The following is a 19332-nucleotide window of genomic DNA, read 5'->3' as shown; positions in this document are numbered from 1 at the left end:
CCTTTATTGTCAAGGCTACTGCTCAAAACATTTAATGATATTTTATTTTAAAAGTGAAATACATCACAACCATATGTGTATTACTTGTTAGATTTATTGTACTGTTGGCAGTAGGAAATACTTCTACTTGCTCAGTCATTGAAATAATTTCTATTGCCTTTTTTGAACATTAGGAAAACGACACTCATTTTATTTGCTCTATTAACTCTCAAAGTGTCAGATTCAGTAAAAACTTGATTTTCCACTCTGTAGAAATCATGCCCAAACCAAAAGGTTTTAGGCCTTTAAAGATAAAAAAGACTGATCAGGCTTTTAAAGAATCTCTCACAATTATTTTTTTTAACATTCTCTTACTTTTCATTCTAGTTAAAAATGTATCTAATATGACAAATTTTTGTCCTATACCCAAAGTATCTGGAGCACACACATTCACCTGCACTTGGTAGTCATGTCTGCTGCACTCAAACAAAAAGCAGCACCTTATGAATAAGAACAGATGCCACATTTGTTTTTAGGAATTCACCTCTGAACCATGTTTGTTCACCATCATATCAGACACAGAAGAACTGGCCTAGTATTTTACCTAAAATGACTTAACAGTTTATTAAAATCAGTCACCCATATAAAAATCTGCATATTCATATATCCAAAGAACCTTTCTCTTCCTTTACCTGCTCCAGGAAAAAGCAAATAAGCAAACAAAAAACCATTCAAGAAAAACATATCTGTTCCCATTCTGATTGTAACCCAAGTCATTTTGGGGAAAAAAAGTCTCCACAGTGCCTGAAAAAGAGCGATTCTAGTATTTTAATTATCTTCATCTAGAGAAAAATAAAATAGTGCAATGTCCAAGATGTGTGTGTGCTAGAACTCCATGGCAATACTTTGCTTCTGTAAAAACCACTTCATCAGACTGATACTTTTGCACCTTTTTATGTCTTTAAACAGAATTATAAATGCTTTTTAAGCAGTAGCCAGGACTTCAAAAAGCCTGGATTCTTTAAGACTCATCAAAATAAATAAGAATCCAGTTCTACCTACCTTAGATATTTCTGGCTCCACTTGTCTCTTGGGTGTCTCTTTTGACTCAGGCCCTTTTGGGGCACTAGTGTTCTTAACCGAAGGCGATTCAACTCCTTCACCTTCAAGTTGCAGATTAATACCTTCTGTGGGGACAGGATGATCAATACCATTTGGATTCAAATTGCAATGGATAGCTGGGAAATAAAACATAAGAAAGAGAAACACTGCTTAGGAAAGAAGTACACAATGTTTCAAACATTTAGCACAAACTACTGAGAAGTTCCATGTGCTAACCAGAGCTTTGTCAAACCATAGGAAATGAACCATCCGTACCTTGGCGTGGATTCAGGGTGAGATATTTGAGAAAGAAGATGAGAGAAATGCAGCATTGTATAAGACTATTTAGTTAGGCTACTGTGTTGCATTGTGCTCCACCAGACTCACGGCACCATCTAAGACCCTCAACTTAACAGCTTCTACCAGGTATTCATCATTCAACCTTACCTTTTTTTCCTTTTTCGACAAGCGAGTTGAAGTTTTTCTATTACATTTTCAATTCCTACAACATTTTAGGTCCTAAAGAATGTGGGATATGTAAGCTGTATGCAGCAAGTCAGCAAGTCATTCTCTCTGCACGGAGTAATGACTTATCCAGCTGATTCTCTCTCCTTCAGCCCTTTGTACCACTGCAAGTTACCACCTACACCATCCTAACAAGCAAGAGAAATGTACTCTCTAGGAGTATATAATGAGATGTGGACTAATGACAGCAGAATCAGGAAAGCATCCAGAAAAAAAACCCCAAAACAAATGCAAACTATACCACAGAAATGTCCATTTAGAACTACGGCAGTAGTTTGTTTTCTGCCCAAATTTTTACAGTTTCAGCACTCATATAGACCTTAACAACCTTCTTGGCATGCATGGCAATTTTAAGATGTGTGGATCCTGAGGCAACTTCCCCTTCATGAGACTATCCCACTTCTGCATTTATATTCCTGCGTGACTGTGCTACTTTTAGTGCTACTTGTAATTAATGGTCCCAACTTCCCATGTGCAAAAGAACTTTGCTCAGATACTGTGATGTAATGTTTGACAGACCTGAATAGAAACCTAAACCACAATGTAAAGCCAAAATAAAAGCTGCCCTTTTACCCTTGCTTGGCTTAGAAGGAAAGGGTGTGGAGCCGGGGAAGGAATCACAACTGCCAGTTCCTACCAGCTACAGATCAGCCCTGCAAAGCCTCTCAGGGGAAACTGGCTCAAGCTCCCAGAGAAGGCAAAGGGTTCTTTAAACTACAACACCTTTTGAAAATTCATTCACCTTATATCCCAGAGTCTTAATTGAGAACTTGGAGCCTAAGTTACAGCAATTCCTTGGTACAGAATTAAAACAAAGGGCAAAAAGTTAGCCTTTTCTCCTTTGAATTTTTAAAAACTTTCAAATATTTGTCAAAGATAAGTGATCTCTGTGAGCACCACAATACCTACATCTGCAAGTCAGGACAGAAACACCTTCTACAGGAAGTTAAAAATCAGAAATGATTCTGTGCTTTATATCAGTGTGTCTTAAGACACCAAAAAATTCTCTCTTTCCTAGATCATATCCACCTACTATTATCTAACTCCTCTAGAACATATTTACCTACCTAAAAGAAAGACACAATTACTAACAATTACTTTGCTTATCCTCCAGATCACAGAAAGGATGGATGTGATCCACCAAGACAGATTTTTTTCACAGCCCAATGACGATGGAAGCTGTTCTTATAGTAGCCAAACTAATTCACACCTTCACAAAAAGTTGGAGATATTTTAACCAACATGTAAAAGTACTCCCAGGACACCCTACTCCAGAAAGGGCTGGAAATTAGCAGTAAAAGGCACTTGGTATGTAATGTGGTCCATAAAAATCCTCCGTCTTCCTCCAACTGACCTTGCCTAGCTGAAGACTCCTGCACACACCTCTGAAATGCTATCAGACTCCAAAACGGGCAATTTTTGACTGTCAGCTCTGTTCCAGTGCTCACCAGAGAGAAATGACAAAGCACAGCGGGACTTAACCCTGCCTGAAAGAACACTGCCAGCAGCAAGCTTCCTGTGAATTGCAACTCCTCCCTTCCCAGTGCCCCCAAACAATAGGGATTAGGGAGGAGGGTGCTAGGGAATGAACAAGGAAATCCTTCTGGGTTACAGCACTCATTTACCATGCATTACGGGAAGCTATAAATGATAGAGGTTTCTGATAAGATGGTAGCATGATGACTAACCTTATCTCCTTCTACATATGACCAGATGATCTGCTTAATGGATGAAGGAAAGGCTGTGGATGTTGTCTACTGGGACTTGAGTAAAACCTTTGATACTGTCTCCCACAGCATTCTCCCAGCAAAACTGGCTTCTTATGGCTCATATGGGTGTTCTGCTCACTGGATGGAAAGCTGGCTGGATGGCCAGGCCCAGGCAGTCGTGGTGAATGGAGTACATAGAGCTGGTGGCCGGTCACAAGTACAGCTCCCCAGGGCTCAGTACTCAGTTTAGTACCTATCAGTGATCTGGATGAGGGTATCAAGGGCATCCTCAAAAAATGTGCAGATAACACCATGTTAGGCAGGAGTGTTGGTCTGCTGGAGGTTAACAAGCTCTACAGAGGGATCTGGACAGTCCGAATCAATGGGCTGGTGCCAACTGTAAGAGGTTCAATAAGGTGAAGTGCTGGGTCCTGCACTTGGGTCACAACAACCCCAGGCAGCCCTAAAGGCTGAGGGAACAGTGGCTGGAAAGCTGCCCAGGGAAAAGGACCTGCGGGTGTTGGTTGACAGCAGCTGAACATGAGCCAGCAGTGTGCCCAGGTGGCCAAGAAAGCCAGTGGAATTCTGGCCTGTATCAGAAAGAGTGTGGCCAGCAGGATCAGGGAAGTGATTGTCCCCCTATACTCAGCACTGGTGAGGCCACACCTCGCATCCTGTGTCCAGTTTTGGGCCTCTCAGAAAGACATTGAGGGCTTGGAATGTGTCCAAAGAAGGGCAACAAAGCAGCAAAGGAGCAGCTGAGGGAGCTGAGGCTCTGTAGCATGGAGAAAAGGACGCTCAGGGGGACCTTATCGCTCCTCCAGGTGGGGATCAGTCTCTTCTCCCAAGTAATAAGTGATAGGACAAGAGGAAATGACCTCAGGTTGGGAGGTTTAGGTTGGATTTTAGGAAAAATTTCTCCATGAAAAGGGTTGTCAAGCATTGGAACAGGCTGCCCAGGGAAGTGGTGGAGTCACCATCCCTCTAAGTATTTAAAAGACATGTAGATGTGACACTCAGGGACATGGTCTAGCGGTGGACTTGCCAGTGCTGGGTTAAGGGTTGGATTTGATCTCAAAGGTCTTTTCCACCTTAAATGATTCTATAACTCTATAACATCACCTGAATGGCTTAAAAATTAAATACATCACTTGGCAAGATGCTGCCCATCATTCTCTCAAGCGTAATGAATGTTAGTGCTGTTTCAGCAATGCTTTTTATTGGACTCCTTCAGGATACAAAAGAGAAAAAATGGAAGAGGCTGCTAGCAATCAAATACATGGTCATTACCTTTTAATTGAAAACAGATGACTGGTTAAAAGAAACACAGGCTGCCTCAGGAGACCTTTGCAGAGTTGTGAATACTGGAGAGAGAGACTTTTTAAAAATTTCCTAGGGGTATTTATTTCCTAAAGAGAATAAGTATCTCAGTCACTTGGCAAAGCTAATCTCTCTTTGTCATGACACATCTTCAGGTGGCCAATTCTATTGTTGCTGCCTCCAACCCTCAGCTACACCCAGGATAGGAAGCAAAGAATATTTGCTGACATGAGTCTGTTATTTCCTGTTACTACACAAAAAAACACTGATCCATCTCTGTGGCAGACAGAGGTAGAGCTCTTGCCTCCTTTTAAATATCAATACAAACCAAAACTGCTCCAAGATTTGTTAAAAGTAAGGAAAGAAGTTGATGTTTGGTCAATAATAATTTATTCTCTTCTTAAATCAGCACCTTATATAATTTTAGCTAGATAAGGTCAGCTGTAAACTCAGGATCAACTATCAAACCTAATGGGGTTTGAGGGGCTAACAGCAACCAGGGTTAACATTCCATAGAACTGAGTTTAAACAGCTCTCAGAATATAAACACAAATCAGTAACTTTGCCACAGCCCAAGTGCTCTGACCCTCTTAGCTGACACTTCTTGAATCTCTTTCAGAACTTAATGACATTCATCTAGAAAAGATTCTACCTACAGACAAAGTAGTTTCTTGCTACAATATCATCCAGACCCTTATTTCTCATTACCCTGGTATTGGCTATCACCAGCTCATCCCACCTTCTGTATTCAGACCATTTCCTCACACTACTGCTTTGACAATATTTCTACTGCCTCAGCACCTCTTTATTCTACCAAACTACATCCATCTCATCAGTCCCAGACTTTGAAAGTCCATCAAGATAACAAACACCCTCCAAATCAGCTGATAGTATCAGCCTAATACCACTAGATATCAGCAGTATAATTAGGTTTTGAAACAGAACCTCTTCCAATATTCTTCCATACAATCTCAATATTGATATATCATCCATATATCTCAGTAATACAACTCTTCATCCAGTTTCAGATCACTTAAATTCTCCTTTCCCTGCTGAAAACCCTACCTCACCGTTGATTAATGCCATGTCTCTCTTCATGCTTCCCCAACAATTGCCATTTAACTTGGGTTGAAAGCTTTCTGTGATGGGAACTTATTTCCATTTGGAGAGGGAGGGTGGATGTTCTGTAGAGCTCTGCACAGCAACAAGCACATGATGAATGGTGCTGGCAGACACAATAACATAGATCAACAGATTACATTTATGAAACAAACTATTATTTAAAACAAAGGTATTCAAGTGTTCTTGTACTCCTAACTCTATGGTAGAGCTGAATCTACCGGAAAATGTCCACTTTTCCAGAACTCAAAGAAAAGACTGCTGAGATCTGCTAAGTTATGAGAGTCAGCAGCTCTGAGAGAAAACTAGTAAGTGGAGCACCCAAATTGTAAAAATGACTCCATGTCTGTCCTAAAAAAAATAGGGAAAGAACAAAATTAATGCAAGACATAGTATTTTTTTCCACATGATGGAACACAAACCCAAGTCCTTTCCACGTATAAAGAGCAAGAGAATTTGTTGCCCCGCAGGAGCTGCCCGATACACGTGAGCCGAGCCCCATGCCCACAGAGATCCCTCACAGCCCGTGCAGGCAGTTTGAAAGGAGAGCACACAGGGCAATGTGAACGCTCCGCTCCCTTCGCTACCTCCCTCCCATACATGCCTGCCTCCCGGGTGGCAAGCAGCCAAGAGACAGCTTGTCTGAGCACGCTTGATGGTACACAGAAGTCACCAAGAGCTACGGTAAGTTACTGGCATCTGGGGGCAAGCCTTGTCTTTTCCTGGAGGGTACTCTGTGAATCCTGTCTGGAAAAAAGCCTGAAGGCACTGTTTAAAACACAGCCTTGATACATCCAAAGTTTTGCACGGGCAGATGGAAAGTCTTTGTCTCTCCATCTGTAGGCTCAAGGCTTAGCTGATAAATCTATGATCAATTGCTACCTCTGTGCACTCCACTGCCTACCGTGTCAAACATTTCATAACTACTTGTTTCAGTGGGAATACTGCTGGCTGCTTAAAATTTTAAACAGATCAATTAAGGCTACATTAAAGCATATTTGGCAAGTACTTGAGTTATATGAAATAACAATTGTTCTATTCTAAAAAGTGATCGAGTAAAAATAGCATAATCTTACTCATGTGCCCTGTTCTCTGTGCATCATAGTCATATGCTCGCTTTTGCTATTTGGAGACAAAAAGCAGGCACAGGAGATACCCATCCAACCTCTAACAATCCTTAGAAAACTTTCATGTGTCAAATACTGGCAGCCTTGCAAGCTTCATTTTATATATTCATTTCACAGACTTAGCTGCACAATAATAAGTCCATATAGTACATCCGCTACTCCCACCATAAAATGCCACACTGGTGAAAAGGACAAACAGAAGTTCATCCCTATAGTCTGAGCACTAACCAAGTCAGGTTGGACATTGGAGGGACTTTATAAACAGGGTCCAAATATCTTTTCAGTCATCTCAGTAGTCACAAAGGTCATGAAGATTTACAAGGTATTGCCAGGGAAAGAGATCTCTGGACAGCAGCTCTGGACCTATTCCTTCCATCTCTGCTCATTTATTTGTCAAAAGCAAAGCAAATCTCCAACCACATCAAATTTTGCAGTCAGCACCTTCAATCAGATTTCTATGCACTTCCAGCTGCTGCATTTCAATACCAAGTAGTCAAACAGCATCCCTGAGGCCTTTTGCTTGCAAATTCACAACCTGCTTTAACTGGGTTGATCAGACAGGAGACATTTACATTGAGGTCTCATTCAGATTGAGATGGCTCCTCAAAAGGACCAAATGAGCAAGAAGGATCTGCACTGCCAGGCCTTTCCTGTATTTCCCAAAGCTTGTACTCATAAGTAACTCTGAATATCCCCAGAAAACATGGGATTATTTCAAAGATTATATCTGATCTGAGCAGTTAGTACCACTGCTATAATACTAAAAAATAAGACTAAAATCAGCTAATAAACATGGCTTTAATTTGTACTATAAAATTTAGAATTATTTTGACTACTTTGTCTGGCAGAAAGTTTTTTCCCCAGTCATCAGTTTCCATAACTCCTATGGATGGTCCAGCAGCCTCACCAATCAGTTTCTAGTTTTGAATTACTTCTCCATACAGTCCTATCTCTACCTAAGGTAAATTGGTACAGTTCCCTCAATCCATCACTTAGGACCAGCTGAAACTGCAGTCAAAGTTTCACATGAATACAATCTGCTGCTTATGTTGCCACCTAGTAAATACTGCTGGCAACCTGCTGAGCAAGCAGCTTCAAGATTTTGCCCACTCTATTTCTCAAAACTGCCTATCTAACGGCCACCAAATCAGCAGCATTCACACAGAGCAAAGAAGCCCAGTGAATCAGTCAGGATGTTTTCTACTTCAGTACAGATAACATGAATTTATCAGAGACCTCCTCTAGGCTGAAATCCCAAAGTACTTAACTGAAGTAATATTGGTGTCTAGCTATTTGCTTCTGTTGGTCAGCATCAAAAATCAGCATTAAGCAATTGCAAACAGGCTGTGCCAAATAGCAGGCCAGTGCTGAGCTGTGGAGTGCATTATAAACTGCTGCTACTGATGAGCTGTGCCTGGAGCTTTGAGCCCAAAGCTCGCACAGACACAGGCAGCAAAGCTTAGCAGACAGAGACACACACTGCTGTACCTGCAGGTCCCTTCAGAGAGCTGCTTGTGATTCTAGTCTCTCCATCAGAACTACTAATCATCTACTGGATTAACCAATTTAACAAATAATAAGCTTCTTTCTTACAAGATATGAATTTTACAATCAAGACTTGGTTCAAGCAGTGGGACTTGCCCAACAGCTGGGAGGTATCTTGAAGGGCAAGAGAAGAGACAGCTCAGCAGCAAAGAATTGTACATTGAACCAGATCGAGATGGGCAGGGAGTGCAGAGCAAAGGGGAGACAGGTGTAGGAAGAGGACAGAGGCAGAAGTAGATAAAGTGTTCAGAAGAGGAGTGATCATTTTAGTGTGTAACTGTGAGTTGTGGGGCTTTCGCCTTTTTTACCCCTTTAGAATTATCATCAGCAAGAAAATTTAAAGTTAACTGCATGCCTGATGCAGCTATCCCGGAACATCTCTAGCTAGACAACTGGGTAGTCATCAACCAATTACTACCACAAGCCACTCATTCTTTCCAGAAACAATGAAAAAGTACCCAAAACTAAAGCCAAAGAATAACACAGAAAAAGTGTATTTTCTGAGAAAAACTACTACACTTCACATACATCTCTCAAACACACTTCAGCTATAAAATGGTATAAAGTCTTGCACAGGATCAGGAATATATCAAGAAACCAGAATGAGTAACTTAGCAGTTTCATATCCAGAATCAAATTAAACTCATAATTTGGATGAAGGCCACACAAATCTTGAATGTAGGGAAAGAAGAACTCAGTTCTCTACAGAACAGAAACACTAGGTCCAGAATAAAAAATTCTCTTCTTGTATAGGTTGAATTTGACTTCTGAGACCTTCATCCCACCAGGATATGTATGTAGTTAGGTTTGTTCAACTAAAAAATTTCCTTGTGCATTTTTTTCCATTTTCATAAGGTAAATGACTTATTTTATATATGGCAATATCCACTTGCCATCTCTTATCTCACAGACTTTAGCAAATGCTGTAAACATAAAAGACAGTTTCTGTTACACCTGCTCTTCAGGAGACAGACTGCATGTCATCACTATACTGGATAGACCTTGAAGCCTCAGCGATGCAAGTTCAGCCTTTGTAACAGCCACAGGATTTCATGATAAAAAGCAGGCACAGTGACTGGACAGCCAAATTATTTCTGAAGCATTTTCTCATTCCATTTTAATAAAGGTACAGTGGGTACAAGCAGCTCTTGAATTCACACAAGTAATAGAGGCTCACTGAAAAATGAACCAAGTCAGTGAATAAATAAGGCCAGTCTACCACAAATCCTGTACAGGTATAGATAAAGAGGAGAATACTGGCATAGAAGGGGATCAAGTGAGCTATGCAATTGTCTTAGAGCAAAATGGATCTTAGTGAACAAAGTAATAAAGGTCACTAAGTTACATGCATCACATGTACATTAGAACATAATTTGAGCAATGGATTAAAGTACAAAATAGTTGGTAATTTGTTTTGAAAACTAATTGCATCCTCTTTTAATAAGAAGGCTTATGTGAGCATCTACAGAGCTTCTCTTGAAAAGAGAACAATTCTGGATTTCAAGACTGTGAGATACACAGACTTGCAATCAAAGAGGGTGCTACAAGAGGTAAGAAGTATGAAAAACAAAGAAAATGAATTGGTAGATAGAGAGGAAAAGACCTAAAATAATTCTCTCTCACAAGGAAAAGTATTCACCATACATTACAATTGCCAGTCACCAGCCAACTTAAGCAAACTCCAGACTAGGTATCACTGTTGCCTTCAAGATTTTAGAAAAGAGAATTAACACACTTGTGTTTGCAACAGGTCTTCATTAGTTCCAGTATTCCTGGAAGAAACTTGTTTTGTAATGACTGCTTAGGAAATTAGCTAGTCATGCTTCACCACAAATTATATTTCTAAGAATGCCTCTTTTCAAGTCCTAGCGGCAGTACTATTCAATTCTACAACCAGCCAGCAGTACATCAAAAACCTTTTTTAAACACTAGTGAGCCTGTCCGGCACATAAAGAACAGCTCAGACACACACAGTGTGTCTTTATTATGTCACCAGAGGTGCACTGTCCCACACATGTATCACAGATCTCTGCCTTCACCCTGCTTACAAAAGCTGGTATCTGCTGAACATATGGCACAGAAATGGCTGCAATTCAGCCGAGGACCCAAGCTTCGTTTCTTGTCACGCGAGTGATGCACAGTCATCAAAATGCAAAGGAAAATATTCATTCTCACTAGCATAACTAGTATGCAGCCTGGCAGTTGACTTCTTTTCAGTCCTGGCTTTCTCTCAACTGCTTATAAGTTACCTCTTTTATCATTGTTCAAGGCTACCCCTTCCTTTGCACATTTAACTGAAGAGTCTGGAAACGCCTTCTTTCCTTCCCCCAGTAAAATTCTTCACCTCCTACTGCTTACTCATACCACTGTATCCTACTCACTCTAGTACCCCAGATGATTTGTGTAGCAACAAACCCTTAGCCAAGAACATGCAGAGGACAATCCAAGAGAAAGATTCTATTGACACACAGTTCTCTTTATGTTTATGAAACAGCATTACTAAAAGTCTCTTTCTTGCTTTTACTAGTTTATTTGCAAAGAAGCAAATCAACTCAGCTAAAATCCCCTGTGGGGGAAGAAAATAAAAATTAAAAAAAAAAAAAAGTCACAAAGACAAGGCAGAGGAGAACAAACGAAAGGGGAAATGGAAGGAACTAATGATCTGAATGTTCAGCAAGCAAAGTTCCACATTATATAGAGATGGATAGGGCTGCACTCAGACAGGCTAAAAGCCACACCAAATGTCTTCCTCACATTCTTTTCCTGGTCAGTCACATACTCCCTGCAAGCCTATTAGATCCTGTAATTGAATATGGAGTTCACTTCAACCCAAGTTCAGTTCCTTGCACACCTGCTTGCTTCATCCAGGAGCAGTACATAGTTGGGTGAATTCTTGTTGTTTCAAGTACTGAACCTGCTCTTTAATGCCAAGTTTAGCCCATGGTGCACAGAGAACATAAAGCTACTGACAGCAAGTCCCTTACCCTTTTGCCACAGGCCACTTCTGGAGAGAGAAAAAGGTGAAGGAACATACAACCCACCCAAGACAGAAGCCACTAAGAGTATATCTGTAGATCTGATTGGCTTCAGGCTTTCCTGAAGGTCTTTCTCAGACCATATTTCACCTTATTTATGCAAGCCAGTACCAATGTTTCCAACGCTACCTGCTGTGGGGAACCAGTATTTTCCAGGATGGCATTTTTACAGCTGCAGCCTAATGCAGGGCCTTTCCTTCCCCCCAGTCCCATTGACCTGACATAAGAGACAGTTCCTCTTACAGAGAAGTATCAGTTCTCATACACTGGGAAAAAGAGATCTACACATCTTATGCATCACAACTCTGCCTGTTAACATTTTATAGCTCAGTGCCTAATTCCCCATCTCCTCTCTGTTTCTGGGTTGTCCTGGCCAAATTTTCCTCTCAGCTATTCGATGCAAATCAAGCTCTTGTGGTGAGTGGAATTGTTCTGGACACACACCAGGTGAACTAGACTTTTGTCATAAAGGTCATTAGGCTGGGTCAGACTAACAGTTTTGGCCTTTATGCCACTGTTTAAGAAAATGGTGTGAGACCAGGGCATATATGAACTGTTCCTGCCTCGGAAGGTTAGGAATGACCCAAAGTTGAAAGTGCACCTGGGGAACTCTTGTGTTATATCAAAAACTATTTCCCTTTTTTATTTAAAGCACAAAACCCTGCAGCTTAATTGTTCTGCCTTGTGACCCAGTTCATTTTTCCACCTCCTCCAAGCCATTCATCCAAACCATTCATCAAGGCCTAAGGATTCTCTTCATGACCATCTCTTTTCCAAGTTAAAGAACCATAAACATTGTAACTTGCCTTCAGAGAATACATCTGTCTCTGACCAGCCAACTGACCTTTTCTGTATTCTTTCCCTCTTTTGGGGTGTGGCAAACTTCAAAAAAAAAGGTTTTTTTGAATGCTGTAGGGAGCATTCAAAATACAAGAGCAGTATGCAACGATACAGAAACAGAGATCTTCCTTGCCTTGTTCTGAGCTCTCCTCATAGTTCCTGAAGTCTTATTTGCTATTTTGACCAGCACCCATCAGCCAGGTTGCACAATGACTCCATTTTCTAGCCCTTTTTTCTACCTTTGCTTTTGGCACCTTTCAGAACTACTCCCTCCATGTTTTCTGCGTGTTTTGAATGGATAAGTGAGGGCTGAGTTCTTCAGTTGTTATCCTGCAAGGGTAAATACCTGTATCCCTTCAAAAGCAACAGCTTTCATGAGAAATAACCCAAAATAGGAGTGCTCAGTTCCAAACTCTGAATATCTCTTGTCCACAGAAAGGGACGTCCTTGCATCAGAGATGACACAGTCTGGACGAAAAGGGAGACACCAAAGAGACGAAACTGGGCACGAGTGGTTATACCTGTCTCAGCCAGGACAGCAGAGAAAGTTGGCTCCAGAACCAGACACAGAAACTCAATACTCAGTGCACTGAAAAGTAGCTTCCTAACAGCTCTACTGCCTCTGCGAACTACCAGTACCATTTTCACAGACTAATGGGAAAAATAAAAACTTACGGTGCTCTGCAGATACATAGGTCTGCACTCACTGGCAAGCCTACACAGAGGATGTTTTGGACAGAAACCTCCCCAGGGTTATCCACTCAACAACCAGCACCAGCCTGCAACTCTCACAGCACCCAGCTACAGTGCTTTAACCCGAGTCTGTCACTGCTGCTGTCCTGCCATTACCCTCGCGACACAGCAGTACTGGGAAGCACTAGAGACTGGATCCAAGGAACTTGCCCTGGCCTCATATACTGAGCTATAAACAGAGGAATAAAGCTACACAAGCCAGCCATGCTTGGACATCACAGAAGAACAAAAAAACTCCAAAACCTCTTGAGAACAGTTCTATTTTATAATTTCCACTTAAACAGTGAACACGAGATCTTAGAATGTTGCTACAGGTTTTGTCAGTGCTTTCCAGAAATACTTTAGGAAATGCATCCAATGTCTAACTTTTGTCATTTGCTTGCCTGCATTCTTGGTGGAAAAGCTTATGAACTTTCAAAGCATCATTCCTTCGCTTTGCCTATGTATTACCACCACTTGACAAGTTTTATCCTTATGATGGGATTCAATTGTACAGAAACAGTAAATTTATATTAATCAATGTCCTCCTTGCACTTCTAAATCTTCCATGCATTTTAAAGAATAAGGTCAAACATTCAAGGAACTCTACCTAAATTGATTGACCTGAAAGTACTTCTGAGTTTCCAGGAACACTGTTATCCTACAATGAAATTTCATCCAAGGGAAACACAAAGTGACACCAGGTCTATACTAAACCTTGATTCCTGCCTAATACAAGTTCATTTCTAACAGCAGAGAGGGGGAAATGATCAAATAACTGCAATCGTATCCACTCTTTACTCAGCCTGAATACACCCAAAGAAACTCCACTGCAGTGACATTCTTTGTTGCCACAGATTCCTTTTGGCATCTCTAATTCCCACCATGGAATGCACCTTCTGAACTTCAGCTCACAGTCTCCCTACATGATGCCCGAGAAGCATGGTTGTAACTGTTCAAAATGAAAACTTGGCAATGCAAAACAGACTCCTCAACTTAAACACCTACATTTCTGCTTTGGAGAGGGATCCTGAACTGTGACTTTTTCAAGTGCAGCAACACAGATTGGAAAGCTCTAAGCAGTGGTTCAAACCAGAGAAGCACACACTGCCACCAGGCTGTATGCACACTGCAGGGGTGGAAGAGAGGTTGTGCTGTTGCTGACCAAGAAATAAGGCCGTAGATGTCACAGCCCAACAAGAAGGCTGCTACATGAACGTGGATAGGAGAAGACCTATGTATCCCATAATTGCTGATGAATTTTTGCAATAAATGGTCACAAAACAACATACAGAACACAAGACCAAAGGCTAACATTCAAATCTTATGCCTCTCTGTCCTGTGTGCACCTCCAGCATCGGTCTTAACCATCTCCTCTGCTATGACCCAACGTGAATCTTTCAGCTGGAAAGTTGAAACGAGATGTGTCTCTCAGTCCTGCTTCCAATTGGCAGATCTTTCCAAGCCACATGTTGGAGTCCCTCTAGCTAAGAAGCGGTTAGAAATTACTGAAGAAAACAAAAACACTGATGGAAGTATGTGCTATTTTTGAGTCAGAGGGCTTATTACTTCTTTGCTCCATAGGCAAGTTAAGTGCGCTGAAACACCATCTATTAGATCACGTTCTCTGGAAACCTGAAGACATCTAGTCTGAGCTTGAAGTGGGTGTAGGACTAAGACAAAGTTGAATAAATGAATACCTGTCAAAAGAGTTGCACTTTTGGGCACACCCTGGAACAGCATGATAGATACCTACACTGAAAGCTGCTTCAAAGCTGTCCTTTGGGCGATCCTGAACTCGCTTTAACATTCTTGGCAGAGTTGGCATAGCACATCTATGAGCTCACCATATCTCCGGTCTCTGAGGAAACACATGGCACTATTCAATATCCGTGGAGTTGCTAGGCACTGAAGGCATTCCACCCAGGTGCATCACATAGCTGAAATTCAGAGGATCACTTTGACAGTTGGTTACAAGCTGCAAGTAACTTCAGCCCTGCAGCAATTAACCTTGATACCACACCCCAGAATGCCCTAACCTCCTTTGAGTATTAATCCCCCTGAGGATTACCAAGGGGTAAGACCAGCATTGCCATTATATGTGAGCAAGGCTCCACTTCTTAGTAAAAAATATTACCCTGTAGGAAGAGCCAGGGTCTGAATAGCACGAGCCCACTACAGCAGAGCCACAGGAGAGAGGAAGTTCATACAAACTTTCAGGGGGAGACCTGCAACAAATGTACATGTGCACTTTCCAAAACCTATACACAGCAAGAAAGGTGTTAGACCAAACGTCATTAAACAATATGAAAGAGCTCCATGATATAATTAGCACTTTTTTTTGCTCAGGAGTCTCAAAGATACCACAGGTCAGAGTTGCAGGGGATCCAACAGAACTGTGTGGGATCACCTGCATGCATATATCGTCTGGTGGGTACTGTCAGTCTCTCACTTTCCTGTGTAATAAACACTGTGGGGAAAAGAAATAATTTCTCTCTCTTTCTCTTTACCTATGCTGCACAAGAGCAAAATGAAAAAAAAAAAATTTTTTTTTTGAGAACACTGTTGCAGAGATCAAAAGCCTTTTTCTAGTGGCTCTGACCTAGTTCTTTCATTCTCACTAGAGGGAAAAAAACCACTTAAAGGAACATTGTCAAAACTGTTAGCTCTAAAAATAGACTTACCTTGGCAGTGCTCCCATCTAGATGGGCTCATATTAAGGAGTGCAAACTCACTTTCCCCATACACACACCAATCCTTTCATCAATCTGGAAGCACTGGCACTATGAAGCCCAAAGGACCTCCCAGTCCACATAATCTTCTGGGACACTCAAATACATATTATATATAGCTGGTAAGGAACTGTAGTACTCTCCAAATTCCTACTTCATATTTGCTAGTCCATTGCTGTCAGCTAATCCAGTAAAAAATTTTGGATATTTTCCTTAAGTAAACTGATGGAGATTTGTTTCCATTACTAGAGCCCAGTACTCCATACTAAGATAGGATAAAATTAATGAAACTCAAGTAAGATTTCAACAATTTTTGAGATAAAATGAACAAATTTTCCAAAGATTCTCCACAAAGTATAAGCTACAAAACATTTTCACCTTAGCCCACAGAGCATTTGTGAAAGGAGAAACAAAAGAAACTCTCTGGGTTTGTGGCTGAGGCTGACAAACAAGCAGTTTCCATAGAACAATAGCCGTGGTGGAGCTGGTGGGGCAGCGGATGTTGGCTCCAGCCAGGAACTCCCATGCTCCAGAATCCATGGCTCCCTTGTGCCCCAGGGACCTTTCCACTCCCTGCCAGTTGCATCACAAAGCCAGCCACTTGCAAGTTTGCACAAGAAGCCAGTTGGCCCAACCATTCAGCACTCCATAAAAAATTCTGAAAACCCTGGAAGCCCATCCTAGCCAAGATTCTAGCTGACTACTACAGAAACTGGAAGGACAGACAACCTCAGCTTAAACCAGGTTTTCAGGGCTCTCCTTATTTGCAAGCGTTCAGAGCTGACATACAGCAGGTACATCTTGAGATTCCAAGCCGCAAACCGGGAAAACAATTTTTCCAATTAAAACAAACAAATCAAACAGAAGAATAAAAAAACACAACTGTCTGTACTTCCTGAGTTCAAGACATTTTGAGTTCAGCAAACTGCTGTTTTTCTAGAAAACTATTTAGAAGAAGATTTGATGGCAACTTTACTTTTGACTGAAGTAGGATCTGTACACTGTGGTGATGAGAGCCATGAGGAGCAAGTAACCGCTCAGCTTCCCAAATACAAGTCGTAATGCAACATGTTCCCTACCAAAAGTCACAGTTCAGGAACAGAACACAGCTCACTCCCAGGGCTCCAATACAGCAGAAGATGCATTAAGATAAAAGCATGCTTTTAAGTATAGTCACAGAAACATAGTTCCAACAGAAAACGATGGATAATAAAAGGCCTGAAATGGGCATGCACTATGTTCATACAAAGTAGTCACAGCCACATGGCAACTTGTGCTGAAATATTCACATTCCTTGGTAAGCATAAGGGCAACAGAATTATGCAAAGGCCAGAAAGTTCAGAGATAAAAAAACAAAATGGGAGGAATGCAGAACATACAGACAAGAAAGCCTGTTCTGAGACACCACAGCAGGATGCATCCTGAAGGAAGGAAATGGGAAGAAGGAGTTAAAGAAAAAAATCCCAGCTCAGGAGAAGGGAAAAAGCACTGCTTCCCAAAGCTTTAGCAGAGCTTTTCTTCATTAATATTTACAAAGCTTTTAGAGATTCTCAGATGGAGGGCACTGCAGATATGACAGGAATTATTAAGGACCTGAAAAGATCTAGCAAACAGACTGAGAAGGACTCCAAGTAAATAAAGGAGGATGACATTAGTGAGCACACTGAAATAGGGGTTGCTGCTGGCATATGAACCATCTGGTGCATGGCAGTCCATTTCATTTACTTACTTACCCACTACTGGGCACGCATGCCCAGTTCTTGTCACTATGCTTTTGCCACCAAAAAAAGTAATGCTTTTACTCAGGACCACTCACTACCTTCCTCCTTTGCATCATTCCAGTCTTCAAAACTGCCATTCAATAAAGCAGCCTGTGCATAAGAAATCTGTTTGCCTCATGAAGAGGCTCAGTATGAACAACTTGAGAGGTATACAGATACCTTTGGAGACACAGTGATCTTGTTCACCTTTATTTGAATTTGCATAGGAAGCTGTTTTTCAGGGATGTAAAGCTCCACACTGTGTTCAGGAAGCCCAAGTTTTTGCTGTACTATCATTTGCACTGTTCACTTGGGTACCCAGCAAAAGACAGCTTCAGCACGATTTTCAGCAATAAAGCAAGTGCTTCTGATGGAACTATAGATCTCAGCATAACTGAGAAACAAAGCTCAAGGTAGTGTCAAAACGAACATTCCAAAAATACTGACACATCCCAAATTAAGCACAGGAGAACAGGTCATATGGCTAGTTTACACATTGTGGGTTTCTTAAACTTTCCCAAGGGCACCAAATAAAGCAAGATGAGGCACAAAACCCAGGATTGTGAACGCCTTGCTCTAAAGCACTAGAAAACTGAGTGAATTTTGGAAGTGCACGGCAGCAAAACAGATCTGCTTTTTCCCATACACCTAGATACCTCTCTCCTCCAACTTCCCAAAAGCCCCATGGAAAGGGAACACGTAGCCAATGTCAGACGGCTGCAGGAGCCCAGCATCAACTGGAAGACCTCAGCAAAGCATCCACCTTTCCAGGTCTTGGCAGGCATCGTCTCAGTTACCGGGTCCTTCCCCAGGAGCCGGGCACACCCCGCGAACAGCTCACAGCTGCCGGCTGCCCAGGCGCTGAGCGCCTCGGCCCTCGGGCACAGCTCTGCGCCCACGCGGGAGCGACCGGGGGTCGCGGGAGCTTCGTGGGCACCGCGGCCTCGGGGCACTTCGGGGATCGGGGCGGCAGCGAGGGACGGCGGCGCCCGCGGGAACCGGCCGGCGGCGGGGCGGGGGAGGCGCCCGGGGCTGAGCGCGGCCGCCGGGGCCGCTCCGGAGGGAGGCGGCGCAGGTCGGCCGCCCGTGCCGGGAGAGGCGGCACCTCCGGGCCCGCCGGGAAGTTGCCAACCGAAGCCGCCGGGCGGTCCCCGCCGCGGGCGGGGGCGGCGGCCGCGGCCCGGCGGCACCTGGCCCGGGGCAGGCGCGGCGCTGGGGGCGACCGGGCCGAGGGGCGCGGGGGGTGCCCCGCGGGCGAGGCCGGGGCGGCAGAGCGGCCCCGCCGGCGGGCACTGCCCTCCCTCCCCTCCCGGCCGAGCCGAGCCGAGCCGAGCCGAACCGGGCCGGGGCGGCCGCGGCGCAGGTGAGTGCCCGGGGGAGGAGACAGGGGAGGGACCCCGGGGGCGGCGGGCAGGGGACGCGAAGCCCTTACCTTCCACCGCCATCCTCCCGGCCTCGCATAGTGCGCCGGCCGCCGACCCGGCCCCGGCGGCGCTGCCCCGGCCGCCCCCCCGCCCGCGCGGGCTCCGCTCATCTGCAGCCGCGGCGATCAACCTGCAGCGCTCGCTGACAGCGGGCGGGGCCGCGCCGCGGATCCCTGGGAAACGTAGTCCCGGGAAACGGGCGCCCGGCCAGGCACCGGCTTTCCTCGCCGCCGGCGGGGGGACCCGGGGCGGCTCCGCGTGTCCCCGCCGGGCAGGGAGGGCAGCGCGGGGCAGCGGTGAGGGGCGGGAGGGTCGGGGACCCCCAGGAGGTGCGTGTGGGAGAGGGGCTGCGCGGGCACCCTGCCCCGGGACACTTCACTGCAC

The 19332-nt window shown here is 43.5% G+C and overlaps 1 protein-coding gene across 2 annotated transcripts in view; it reads right to left on the bottom strand.

Annotated features, from left to right (window-relative positions):
- SAMD12 (sterile alpha motif domain containing 12) overlaps nucleotides 1-19090 on the bottom strand; it is a 171954-nt gene extending 152864 nt beyond the window's left edge. Inside the window, exons 1-2 of one of the 2 annotated variants that reach the window (XM_027884932.1) lie at nucleotides 18957-19090; nucleotides 1042-1217 (exon numbers count right to left, since the gene is read on the bottom strand). In XM_027884932.1, the coding sequence (XP_027740733.1) occupies nucleotides 1042-1217; nucleotides 18957-18969 (189 nt within the window). In that variant the 5' untranslated portion in view covers nucleotides 18970-19090. The remainder of the gene's footprint in view (nucleotides 1-1041; nucleotides 1218-18956) is intronic. The other variant, XM_027884933.1, reaches the window with a different exon arrangement.
- Nucleotides 19091-19332: the final 242 nt, after the last annotated feature.

The sequence above is a fragment of the Empidonax traillii genome, unplaced genomic scaffold, assembly GCF_003031625.1.
Source record: "Empidonax traillii isolate 1590-97213 ecotype Southwest subspecies unplaced genomic scaffold, ASM303162v1 scaffold157:size2224338, whole genome shotgun sequence".
Classification (NCBI taxonomy): domain Eukaryota; kingdom Metazoa; phylum Chordata; class Aves; order Passeriformes; family Tyrannidae; genus Empidonax; species Empidonax traillii.
Note: the sequence above shows the minus strand (reverse complement) of the source record. Positions and strands in the feature narration are given on the sequence as shown.